We start from the raw sequence: 12,438 nt of genomic DNA, 5'->3' as shown, positions 1-12,438 counted from the left end.
CGGACCGGCTGATAAGCAGCTAATCTCGGACTCGAGTGTGTTCATTTAGTTAAGCCTGCCCGGACCCGCTGCTAATCTCTCCGGTCTGAGTCTTAAACCGCGAGGTTGCGTCCCTTTAAGTCTCCGAAGCTTCCTGTGCCAGTTTTAAGTGGCAGCCGGGTAACTCCCAGGCTAACTTCATTGAAATGAAAATGAATTCCACGTCGTGGGATGTTCAAGCCACCGCATCTGGCAACGCTGGAAAGTCATTTAGGAAATTTAATTGGAAGGAAGAGATAAGGCTCGGTGTCTCAGGTTCCACTGCCTATATTTCATTAGACGCTTTTTGGTAGAACTGCTCTGTTACTTAGTTAACTGGTTAGTTAACATGGCAGGATCTCAGTGGCACAATGCAGTTATCGGGAGTAGCTAAATAAAATAATAATGTTTATAAGGAGGATTATAACAACGTCACAAGATATTGAGGACTAATCCTTTTCCTCTTCGCGGTGACTTTTAGACAGGTTTTTTTTTTTTTTTTTAAAGGACAGATGAGTGCTTCCCCTCCCCCGTATCCATTTCAGACGTCATGTTCCATCTTCCCACCCATTCCCAGGCCCCCTCGGGGGTCCGCACGTTCTGGACAAGACCACGGATCCGACAATGAGATTCCGTTCTGACAGTGCCGGTAATATCACAAACAGTCTTGGCGGATTTGTGGCGTCGCTGGGGACGACGGACACCTTTCACAAAATTAGATTAAGGGGGGAAAAAAAATCGGAATGTGAGGTATGGCGCCTCGCGGCTTTCAGACACACACAGGGCTGCTGCTCTCCACTGTTCCCCAAAGTGAAGTTGCAGGGTTATAACAGAGGGATAGAGGAGATGACTCCCGGTGTTATGCTGGTCTGATTACATAATCGCAAACTGCTGCTTGGAAAAGTTTGCCTTTATACAGCTGCAACGTTATTCATTTTCCATATACAACTTGGTGCACTGTAGGTCAGTTATAGTGAACAGGTAAAGCAAAGTGTTTATTTACTTGGCTTCAGTCTGTTTACTAAACCGGATCAGATGCCTTCTAGCCATACTTGTACCGGGGCGCTGGGGGTGCTGTTGTGCACAACCCCAAATGCACCATGATCCCCTTTAAAGAGTCACTACGGGGGGAGATGTTCCCCTTGGGGTTTTTTTTCCCCCACTGAGTTATTTGTGTCTGCAGCCACTAAATCGTATTGATTAAAGCCTGTCAGGGATGTTAAATGAGGTCTCATGGGTCGTTTGAAGCAGAAACAGAAATGTATTGGATTACGGGCTTAATTCGATTAAGAGCAGCGCCTTGCGAAATTCTGATGCTCGCTCCGGCGGAGGATCTCTAGCTTTGCCTGACCCCCCCGACGCGCCTGGGTCACAGCCCGAATAATCCGTCTCATTTACTCTTACAGGGGAAACTCCTGTTCACCCCCTTGAGCGATAGAGGCTCTGGGAGAGAAGCCCTGAAACGTTTAATGGGTGTCAGTTGTATTAAAGGGATAATGAATACACCTAAATCTATCCAAAGTAATATCTGTCATCAAGCACACTGCTTTACCTTATACATTATTCTATGATTTACTCCACACCTGCGGTGCACTGTAGCCTTTAAAACCTCATTTTCAAATAGATGTTGGGCCAGTTTTGCTAGTTAACGCTCGACAAATCTAAGATCAAACTTTTCTTCGATTTGAGTGCTATAGAGTTTTAAAGAGTTAATTTTCCTTTAATAGGAGTATGGGTACTTGGTGGAGACTGCGCTGTCTTGTAGGCCTGTTCTCCTGGGGAACATGAATAGCTCCCGTGTATCTAATTCCATCTTTCATCTCCTCTTTCAGATCACAGTTCTCCGGAACGGTCCTGTCACTCTCTAACACGCTGGTTAAGTCTGGAACTAAGCTCATGAGATCTGATGTAATTTCTGGACATCGGGGGCTCCAGAGCTCTCAATCACATCGATCGGTGGTCACTGCAGACCGACGGCGATCGATCGATTACTTACACAATGCATCATTTGGTTGCGAAGGGCTGCTTCACGCCGCAACCCCTCCCGTCCTGCCGCGCTGCCTGTTCCCTGGTGGATAAGTGTCAGATATCGCGGTGGAGACGGCAGTATGGATGGTCGCACGGCCGGCGGCTCCGCTGCGCCTCTCTCCTGCATTGCAGCAGTAATTGAAATGGATCGCAGGGAAATTGATATGCAGACCCGAAGCGCATGCGCAGCCAGGGGTTCTGATCGCATGCTGACGGGTATCCGCAGATGCGCCGTCCTCTTCGGGATGTTAGGAGTGGACTTTGCATCCCTTGTGCGTTTCGTGTGCCATTTCAAGTATAATCGCTTGCTTCGGAAGTCGTGGTCGTTTTCTAATCAGGAATTTCCTCTTACTGTTGCCTTTTAATGATGCCTTTTAATGCGACGTCAGGATGATTCATGTAGCGTGATTCTTCATGCGGTTTTTGTTATGTGCGGTACCGTGATCACTTCACGTCAATCACGCATTTCATTACCTACGAAGGGCCGTTTGTTGGGTTCTATCTCCTGCCACACGGCGCATATGATTAATTTGCTCCTATCTTATTCATCTTGGTAATTAAACTGTTGCAAATGTTTTTATATATATTAGCTTATTCCACTGTATTTCGTCTAATGCATTATTATGCGGCAATTATAATTCTTTACCACATTTCCCTTTTTATGCCTTCTCAACACATTAAAGCGTAAAACATGTAGAACTCTTAAATAATGCCATTAATATCACTTAACAACCATCGCACATTAATAGCGTCCTTGGTTTAAAATTGTTATGCGATAACCACGTTTTTATAGAACTCATTTCTGAAGAACGTTTATGCGGGCACTTAAAATATCCTCACCTATGGTCCGACACCAAAGCGGCCGCAGTAAGTGTTCCGCCGCGGTCCTCCTTGATTATCCGAGATGAAAATCTCATTAGGCGTGACATTGAAGATTAGTTTAATCCTTCCGTGTGCGACAAACGGCTGAGAGTAATGAGTACCGCGGAGAAGGTGCTGGAGGTTTGTTCGCCTTGTTTACAATAATGAGTTCAGGCTGTCAAATGAATAAACAAGCAGACAAATAAGTAAACAGATGAACAGATAGGCCTAGAAGAACGGACAGATAGATATAATTAAATAAACAGATAAATGAACAAAAAACAGATATTGGTAGAGAAACAAATTGACAAAAACTGATTTAGATAGCCTAGATAGATAAACAATTAAACAAACAAAAATAGATTAACAAACTAATAAATGAACAGAGACAAAAATAGATGAATAAACGAATAAATAAACAGATAGATTGATAGATATAAAGAAAAGGGCTTTGCGGGAATGGCAGGGCCAGCGGTGAGTGACTGGGGGGGAAAGGCGCAGATGACGGCAGAGCAGGGGCCCTTTTCCGGCTGAGCCGCTCCGCGTTAGTCGCCTCCCCCAGGTTTTAATTGGGGTGATTCGGCATCTGCGGGCCGACAGCATTAAGCTTCGTTTGATTTATGGCGCCTCAGGATACGTTAGTTTCAAGATGTGAGCAACAAATATGACTGAGTTACACGCATAGACGAGATCAGCATTTAGGCGGAGGAATGCTTTTTATTTTTATATTTATTTTTCCCCCAAAAAGTGAGAATTTCCTGTGTGTCAGCACCTTCCGATACGGCATGCGGTCAGTCCTCAGTCAATTAAAAATAAAAGATGGATGGAAAGGAAGGAAAACAGAAAGAAATAAACAAGCGAGCAAACAATAGCCTACTGTATGTGTTATTCCTTAAGTGGAAAAAATAAATAAAGCAGTGTGTACGGATTTAAATCTGTCCTGATCAACATCCAGTGAAGCGGTAAAACAGTCCGTGGGCCAGCACTCATGAACTAAGTCTGCAGGTCCGATATCCCCGTGTGGGAACCGGCATGTCGGTGCTTAATTTTAATATAAAACTCGAGCCGTGAGACGGCGGCAGTCTGCAGGCGGGATTTAAGCAGCCGGACGCCGCGAAGCGTAGAGAAGCGAGTGCCCTGCGAGCCGAAAGTGAATGAAGCCAGAGGCGGACCATAAGCTCCGGAAAAAGCGGGAGGGCATTTTAAAATAGCAAGATTAATTGTTCCGGCGAGAGGTGCGTTGAGACTTTGCCTGTGATTGTTTTCGGGATGGCTAACGGGCTGTCTGATGCTGGAGATGGTCTTATTTTTAATAATTCAGCTTCAGAAAAGGCCATCGCGCGTGTCCTGTGAGGTTATCACTAATAATAATGGTTTATCTGCATTTGCAATACACAAAGCATTTTTAATGTTAGTTATGATATTACAATACCAATAAAATAATTACGCAGTATTGATAATATAAGGGGCATCGTTAGGCATATTTTACGGGGAACTGTAGCCCCCCTAAAAGGACCCCCCCCCCCCACAAAAAAAGTGTATTTATTGGCTTAAATTATGAATAGTTTGCCTTCAGCATCGTCCCCCCAGTAAAGATTCGGCCTCCTATCCATTCATCTCTACGCCCCTGGATAACATAATCTCTGCAAATCCAGTTAATAGCACTACAGAGAACAGTTTAATGGCATGTTTTACAGTGAGTTTGGCAACACTTGGAAATTAAGGGTATGGGGGAGTCCGTGACCTCAAATAAGTCATGGGGGATCGTAAGAAAGAACATTTGATTGATACTTACTGCTTCCATCATAAAAAGGAAGGATTCCATAGGTGTACACACCTGCAAATCACCATCGCTCTCCTGTGCCCGGGAATCTGCTGCACAAACAACGGCTGGGTATCAAAGTTCCATCGTCACCTGAAAGGGTTGGTCGAAAAACGCACGGAGTTTTCTCCATTTTAAGCAGCGCTGCCCGTGTCAGCTGGCTGATTGATAAGGTGCAGGTCTCCGAGGACCTTCCCTCCGGAGTTTAACGCCATCGCTCAGTCTCCAGTTTGAGCTGCACTTTGCCGTTACAGCCAGCAGATGGAACCGGTCTGGGCTGTGAAGGGATCGTCCATCCACTTGTCAGGCCTGTCACTCTCATGACAGATTAAAAAAAAAAAAAAAACAGTTCTTTTACATATCAGCACACCATAGATCCTGAAAAGACAGCACATCCAGGAACTCAGCCTCCTTTAGTGTACAGGCATGCTCTCTTAATTCTGCCTGTTCGTTCACTAGAACATCTACTTAATCAATTAGGTTACATGGTCTCAGCTGTACTATAGGAGATTCCCCCCCCGGGATATTAACCATCTACATTTCAGCCAGTGGCTCGCCTTCTTAACGCGGTTAGTGAGCCGCAAGGTCTAGGGGGACCCGCTTACCGACCACAGCTCATTAACCCTCTCCCTCCCCAAGGGGAACATGGCGTAGAGGTTGTACATTTTGATGCAGGAAAGGAAGAGAGTTTGACCATTACTGTCGTTCTCCCCAGCCAGATCTGCGGCTTACAAAAATGGCTTTAGCTTCACACATGTCTGCCCTGCAGTCGCTCTGTTACCCTGAAATGGTAATGAAATGAACGATATTCAGGAGGTGGGAAAGGGAGAATTTTCAAGTTAAGAAGTGAGTACACATGTATAAACATGTTATGGTGTAGATTTGTTATTATGGAGTGGGTTCTGTCTTTTAGTTGATGAAGTAAAGACCTTGTCTTTTTCATGGACATCTTCAGTCCTTAGGTGGAAAACTCTCACATCCTATCCCTTTGTTTCAAACTGCCCCTTCCGTAGCCCCATTCCCCCCTCCCCCCTGGGGAGAGCCACGGGGGGGGGGGGGGGGGTTAATATTGAGGATGAGGGTGTAGTCTCAGTTGCAGTGTGCATACGCCTGTCTGAGAGCCACTCTCTGGCTATGTACATCAAGGCGTTGTGGCAGGTCGCGCTCTGATGATGTCATTTTTTGGGGCCAGCTCCGAACACAGAGAGGGGAAAGGGTTATGCTGTGGTGACAGATTTCAGCGCATGTGGGAGCATGTGGCTTGCCTGCTTCCTTACAGCGTAGTTAGACTTGAATTTCAGGGATTAGTGCACTGGAAATTTCAGAAAAAATTTAATAAATCGACAAACAAGCAAATGGGTTTTCACTAGGTGACAAGCCACCAGTACGATAATGCCACGACATTTTGGATGTGCCTTGTATAGTAACAGCATTGAGGTCACCTGCCTGCCCTCCCCCCCACCCCTACAATTGGCATAGGAGCCATGAATTTTCTTCTGGGCACTTGAGCTTATCCCCATGCCATTTTTATCATTTGTAATCTTGGATTTATGATTTGTGCCACTACTCATGAATATTCATGGATTCCAGGTAGCTTAACTCAGCTACTCCCAGATCGACGTTCCTGAGCCTCCGTTCAGCTGTCGCGCGGATTCCCAGGTCTGTTCGCACTCAGCCGGAGCGCTGAGAGTGAAGGACAACTCGTTCATTCTTGCATTCCTCCAAAATCCACTGTTCTGTACTTTAGTTTGTGGGAAAAAATGCTGTAAGTATGCAGGAACAACAACAAAGTAATTCTACCTTTTTCCACTTTCGTTGTTGATAAAGATTTAGATGTTCCTACAGCTGGATGTTTTACAGGAACCAATAACATGCTTTATTGGAATCACCAGACATGACAGTAAGGTTACGTCCCCTCCCGCCTGGCCTTTCATGGCTATGCTACCTATGACTTGCAGCTTTCCCATAATCCTCTTAAATCAAACACGGATGTTAAACACTGCAGATACACGCATGGTGACACAGCAGCGCCGGGCCCCTCTGTTCCGTGTTACACGGCCTCGCCTGACTACCTGAGCCCACTCTGTCATTTTTAATGAGCTGCTAATGGTCTCCTAATTCGTTTAATGTGTTCCAGAGGCTGCAGCAGCCACTGTATCATCAGCAACATAATCCGGTAAATTCACAAAACATGTAGGTAGCGATTGCGGTTATATTACACTGGCGGGAACACAACGGGATAAATCAAATGCGTTATTACAAGTACTGCAGCTTCTGGTATATTTAATTCAATTTTCAGAAATAAACACTGAAAGTTTATGCCCTGCGATGGACTGGGATCCCATCCGGAATGTTCTCTTCCTTCTAATCAGCTCTTCCAACACAACACAGGGTTGGAACCTGAAGGATCAGTATGGACGTATTGATGGACATACAAGGTTAAATGTATTTATATCTAAGTAGCAGGCAGCAAGGTGCTGTATCAGTTAAGGACAAGCAGTTGTGTCGTGAAGACTGCTGTTTGCCGCCCCGGGGGGGGGATGGGTGGGCGAGGTTCTTGCCCAGCTGTAGTGCCACTGAATGAAGCTCTTACCCTGAATCGTTCCAATGAAGATGTCAGCTACACAGATGGCTAAAAACCACAAGTCACCATGGTTAACTGAAGGAACTTGGGGGGGGGGGGGGGGGGCATGCACGTAAAAAGCAAGGAATGGGAGGTCAGAGTGAAGCTCTGTCCTCCCCACACGCCACCAGATGCGGTCCTGGCAGAACAGTCCGGGAGCGCTGCCTCTCAGCCCCTCATCCGAGGCGAGGCGGGGGAGGCCGGTCTCTGACGCTTCCTTGTCTCTTCCGCCCGGAATACGGCGACTAACCAAATCATCGGGGCGCACTGAGGACGCCACAGCGATATTCACGCGTCTCCGCGAGACGCATCGCCCATGTGGACTGGCCCTTATCTTAATTAGCTCCGCAGCGCAGCTTGACACCTGGATTTCTGTTCAGCTATTTTATTTATATAGAAAAAAAAAACCACTACAGTGGTTATTATGCAAATAACAATATTTAGTTGATCACATACAGAGCACTAAATGTTGAATATAGATAAATTGCCTTTGTTAAAGAAATATTGTTTCATGCTTCTTTAAATCAATGTTTATATACCATAAAGTTGGTACCACCCCTAAATGACAGTTTAATCAATTCGAGGTTTGGTCAACTAATTGTTTCTTTGGAGAACGTTAATAGCTACCTTAAATTCTGGTTCAGATGGAAACGCAGACCATTTATTATAATATTGTAACCATATTTAATGTGATATTGTAGCTGTGTGTAAACATTAGCACTGTCTGTTAGAGCGTTTCGATGTAGTTGATTAATTAAAGTTCTTTTGTGCCTTAGCACAAGGCAGTCTGTGTCCTGCTTTTAACGGGAGCATGGAGGTTTTTAATTAGATGGAGGGAGTGGGATTTAGTAAACATTAGCCGGAAGACAAAGAGGATCAGAGGGAGGTCTTAGCCACATCCCATCGGCGGCCTCCGCTAGGTCCATTCACAAAGCTACTCTCAGCGATTTGCTCGATGACGGAGCTAAACAAGCAGCATGTCGTGCTTTCAGAAATCACGGGGGAAAAAACGCCAAAAGCTAACGAAGGATGATCATCTACACGTGACCTCCATCCGCCATAAATCAGCGATGTATTCATGATGAAACACGGCCAGCCGCACACGGCCTCGGTGCGCGATTTGGCACAGCTAGGTTCAGGAGCGTGACAGATCCCGGCGTGTGTCCCGGCGCCGCCCTCGGTCTGCCTGAAAAACACTACGGCACCGTGAATCACACAGATAATGAGGAGACGGAGATTCCCGCTTCGGCTGCCGGCGACGTGTGCGGCCGGCTGGCCGCCTGCGCCCGTTTTGGTGGCGGTCCCAGAATGCACTGGGTGTCTTCCAGTAGAAAAGAGATTGTATTATCCATTTTGTTGTTGTTCTTTTTTTGACAGCTGGCAAAGAGAGATGCACTGATTTCTCGCAAGTCCTTTGTTTTAAAAATATTTTTTGCGCAAGACCAATGACAACATTGTGAAATTTTACAAATAATTCCGTGAAACATGAAAGCTGCTCTTGTCTCATCCAGAGGGCGCCAGTACCCAAGCCACACTGGTGTTGTGGCCTTTTAACTGCAGGTGATTACGTCTGCATGTCAAAAAGAACACACAAGTACGTTTGTTACTTTGAAACACGGAAGGGCACAGATGTTTCCAGAAAGCTTGGGGGGCAAGTCCCTCTTCTCAGCTGTAACTGGCTGAATTGGGAACTTAAAGTCAGTTTGCTGTGTGAGGAACTAAGAACAATAGTCTGTCCCTCATGCTTTTATAGTTTTGCTCTATTGACTTAGAGACTTTGATTTGTATGTAACTCCGTAGCCAGAGCTGACTCTAAAAATTGACCCTTAAGGGGGCTCAACCACATGAAGGACACCCCTCCCCAGAAATGTATATGAAAATAAGGACAAATTACTAAACGTTTTTTTTCCGAAAAATAACCCTACTGTGCTGAGAGTTATAATAACCCCCCCCTCCAGCCTCCAGTCCCTGAGCCCCATGGGTCCATGTGCCATAAAGACGCCATAGTATCCTGTGTCTGGTGTAATGGAACACCCCTGCATCCGTGTTCGGAGTTTGCCGGCCCAGATGGGCCACATCACCGTGTTTCCTCAAGTCGATCCCTGTGTAAGCAGCCGCATCTCTGATCTCTGCGGCTCCTGGCCCCTCCTGGGCGGAGGGATCTGCGGCTCCCAGCTGCCTGGGCGTCCTCAGCGGCTGACTTGACATCTGGCCCCCGCTCGCGTGCGTCTGGGAATCGGTAATCTGTGAGGCAGCGTCATGGAGGGGGGGTGAGGGCCGGTGACAAGCTTTGACTTTTTTTTTGCTTTCTAGCTGCTTGCTGTCCTACTTTGTCATATTTCCATCCACTTTCCTCTCCTGCAGGCCTATTTTGCCGCAATAATGCAGGCCTATTTTGCCACGATAATGCAGGCCTATTTTGCCGCGATAACGCCCATGTGCCCGAATGCTGCCTCTTTAAGATTCCTTCCCCTAACCTCTCTGCTGACACACTCTTTCATACGCTGTCTTCCCACTTTTTTACTTCCACTCTTTCTCCTGCCCCGTGACCCTGACAGCTTTTCCCCCGTATGTAAACCGTCACTGTGGAGACCAGGCCACCGGCGTCACCTTACCCTGCAGCCTGCCGTCCGGCTCGTGGCTCGCACAGCCACGTTAATCGGCCGGAACTCGTAGCTGCATCGATCACAGAGTCAAATACTTCCTATAACAAGCAGGCCTGCGCTCACTTCCAGGGACAGAATGATGCATATCACAGTGTGTCAGCAGGCAAACAAAGAGTGTCACAGCACACCAGTCCCTGTGTTCTTCTTAAAGCTGCTTCACCTTGTCCCAACACACAAACATTTTGGTGTAAACGAAAATCGGTGGTTTGTTTTTACGTCTAAACCTGTATTGTTTCTTTGAGTTTTTGAAAAATAGGTCTTTTTCCGTGCTATGTGACTATCACTGGTTATTAATTGCATGCGCTGAGCTCGCTGTGAATTTTACATGCATAACAGCTTGATAAATCAGTGTCTTTTTGTTCTTTTTTGTCTTGTCAGGTATCTAGTGCCCATGCTTCCACTCCAGGCAAGTCAGAAGTGCTTAAATCAGGGAGCCCTAAGTCGACCTTAAAACACATATGGACAGAAAGCAGTAAGGACTTGTCTATCAGCCGGCTGCTGTCACAGACTCTGCACGGGAAGGAAAACAGCACCGCGCTGGACCTGCGGTACGAGACGCCGGAGCCGTACTCCGAGCAGGACCTGTGGGACTGGCTGCGAAACTCCACGGAACCCCAGGACTCACGACCCCGGGCCAAGAGGCGGCCCATCGTCAAGACGGGCAAGTTCAAGAAGATGTTTGGGTGGGGCGACTTCAACTCCAACATCAAAACGGTGAAGCTGAACCTGCTGATCACAGGCAAGATCGTGGACCATGGAAATGGCACCTTCAGCGTCTACTTCCGGCACAACTCCACGGGGCAGGGCAACGTGTCCGTCAGCCTGGTGCCGCCCACCAAGATCGTGGAGTTCGACCTGACGGCCCAGCAGTCCGTCATCGACGCCAAAGACTCCAAGTCCTTCAACTGCCGCATCGAGTATGAGAAGGTAGACAAGTCTACTAAGAACACGCTGTGCAACTTCGACCCGTCCAAGACCTGCTACCAGGACCAGACGCAGAGCCACGTCTCATGGCTCTGCTCGAAACCTTTCAAAGTCATTTGCATCTACATCTCCTTCTACAGCACTGACTACAAACTAGTGCAGAAAGTATGTCCAGATTATAACTACCACAGTGACACTCCCTACTTCCCGTCCGGCTGAGAACCAGAGCGCCAGGACAACAACAACAAAAAAGTTATGCTAAAAGGGCATTCCCCCCCCAAATATATTTTAGCTTTTTCTTCTGTCCTGAACATATCCACAACAGAATGGTGATGCAAAATAAAAGAGTCAAATGAATTATTCTGTCGAATACAGTTCCATACAGGTGTAATACTGAGTAATTCTGGGGAAAGACAGTTAAGGTGTACAAGGCAGTGTTGCAGTAATGTTCCTATCCAGTGTGTTGATCTGATTATTAATATTATTATGCTCTTTCCTGTACGCTAACTGGGTTGTCCCTTAAGATTATCGTGTGTACATAGACGCTAATAGCATTGAAAGCTGGAATTGCCGTCAAATCTTACTTAACCCTGAAAAAAATCATTTCATTGGCGATTGCGACTGGAGGTCCTACCCATACATCTACTGCAATTTAATTTCATTTTTTTTTCTTTGAACAAATATTCGGTCTTGATTTTGCAGGTACGCAGCCACATTTCAGCCTGGGGTGTCTCACTCGGAATCTGGCTCATACAGACCCCCCTCCCCCCAATCTCCAGTCATTCTCTCCCCTACTGCCTCCACCTTGCATTCCCCAGAACTCCAGTACTGAGACCACTCTGATAAGTAATGTCCCGCGTGTTCCAAAAAGAACATTCCGGGTCACCTATGAGATATTCCTTCCCGCAGCTGGATGTCCTTCCCACAGACAGGCTATGCCTGTTTCTCCCATCCGGGAACGATAATCTCAGGCCCTTGAATATCTTTTGTTCTGGCTTGATGTGTCGGATGAAGGCTAATTACCACATCAGGCCAACGGAGAAAAGGTTTCTCACCCTCACCAACTGTCATAGATGTGATAAATTCTATATCCTAGAGCTTAATTTGTATGAATGGTTTGTATTGTATATAGTTTATCTTAACTGAGCTGCTTCTGTATATGCCTGTATACGCTGAGTATACCTGTCTGATTCAATCCAACCCCAGAAACATCCCCACCGCCCCCGCCCCCCCCCCCCAACCCCCACCCCCATAAGACCATCTCCGCTCGTTCTCGGTTACACGGGGAAAACGATCGGTTCATGTAACTAGATGTGAACTCCATGGAACTCAAATGTACAAAAGCAGTAAAGTTGTCACAATATATTCCGAGTACTATTCATCTGTATGAATACATTTTCTTTCTTGGGGGAAGGTGAAAGTGGAAATGTACACATAAATAAAATGCTGAGAGTTTTTTCAGCCGAATGGGCTGAGTGTGTGTGTGTTATTGGAGA

The 12,438-nt window shown here is 46.5% G+C and overlaps 1 protein-coding gene across 3 annotated transcripts in view; it reads left to right on the top strand.

Moving 5' to 3' along the window:
- Positions 1 to 12,173, top strand: part of nxph1 (neurexophilin 1) — a 29,591-nt gene extending 17,418 nt beyond the window's left edge. For all 3 annotated transcript variants that reach the window (XM_023809697.2, XM_023809696.2, XM_023809695.2), the window contains one exon: positions 10,397 to 12,173. In XM_023809697.2, the coding sequence (XP_023665465.1) occupies positions 10,397 to 11,161 (765 nt within the window). In that variant the 3' untranslated portion in view covers positions 11,162 to 12,173. The remainder of the gene's footprint in view (positions 1 to 10,396) is intronic.
- The last annotated feature ends 265 nt before the right edge of the window (positions 12,174 to 12,438 follow it).

Source organism: Paramormyrops kingsleyae, chromosome 23 (assembly GCF_048594095.1).
Source record: "Paramormyrops kingsleyae isolate MSU_618 chromosome 23, PKINGS_0.4, whole genome shotgun sequence".
NCBI classification, from domain to species: domain Eukaryota; kingdom Metazoa; phylum Chordata; class Actinopteri; order Osteoglossiformes; family Mormyridae; genus Paramormyrops; species Paramormyrops kingsleyae.
This window is presented reverse-complemented; position numbering and strand designations above follow the sequence as displayed.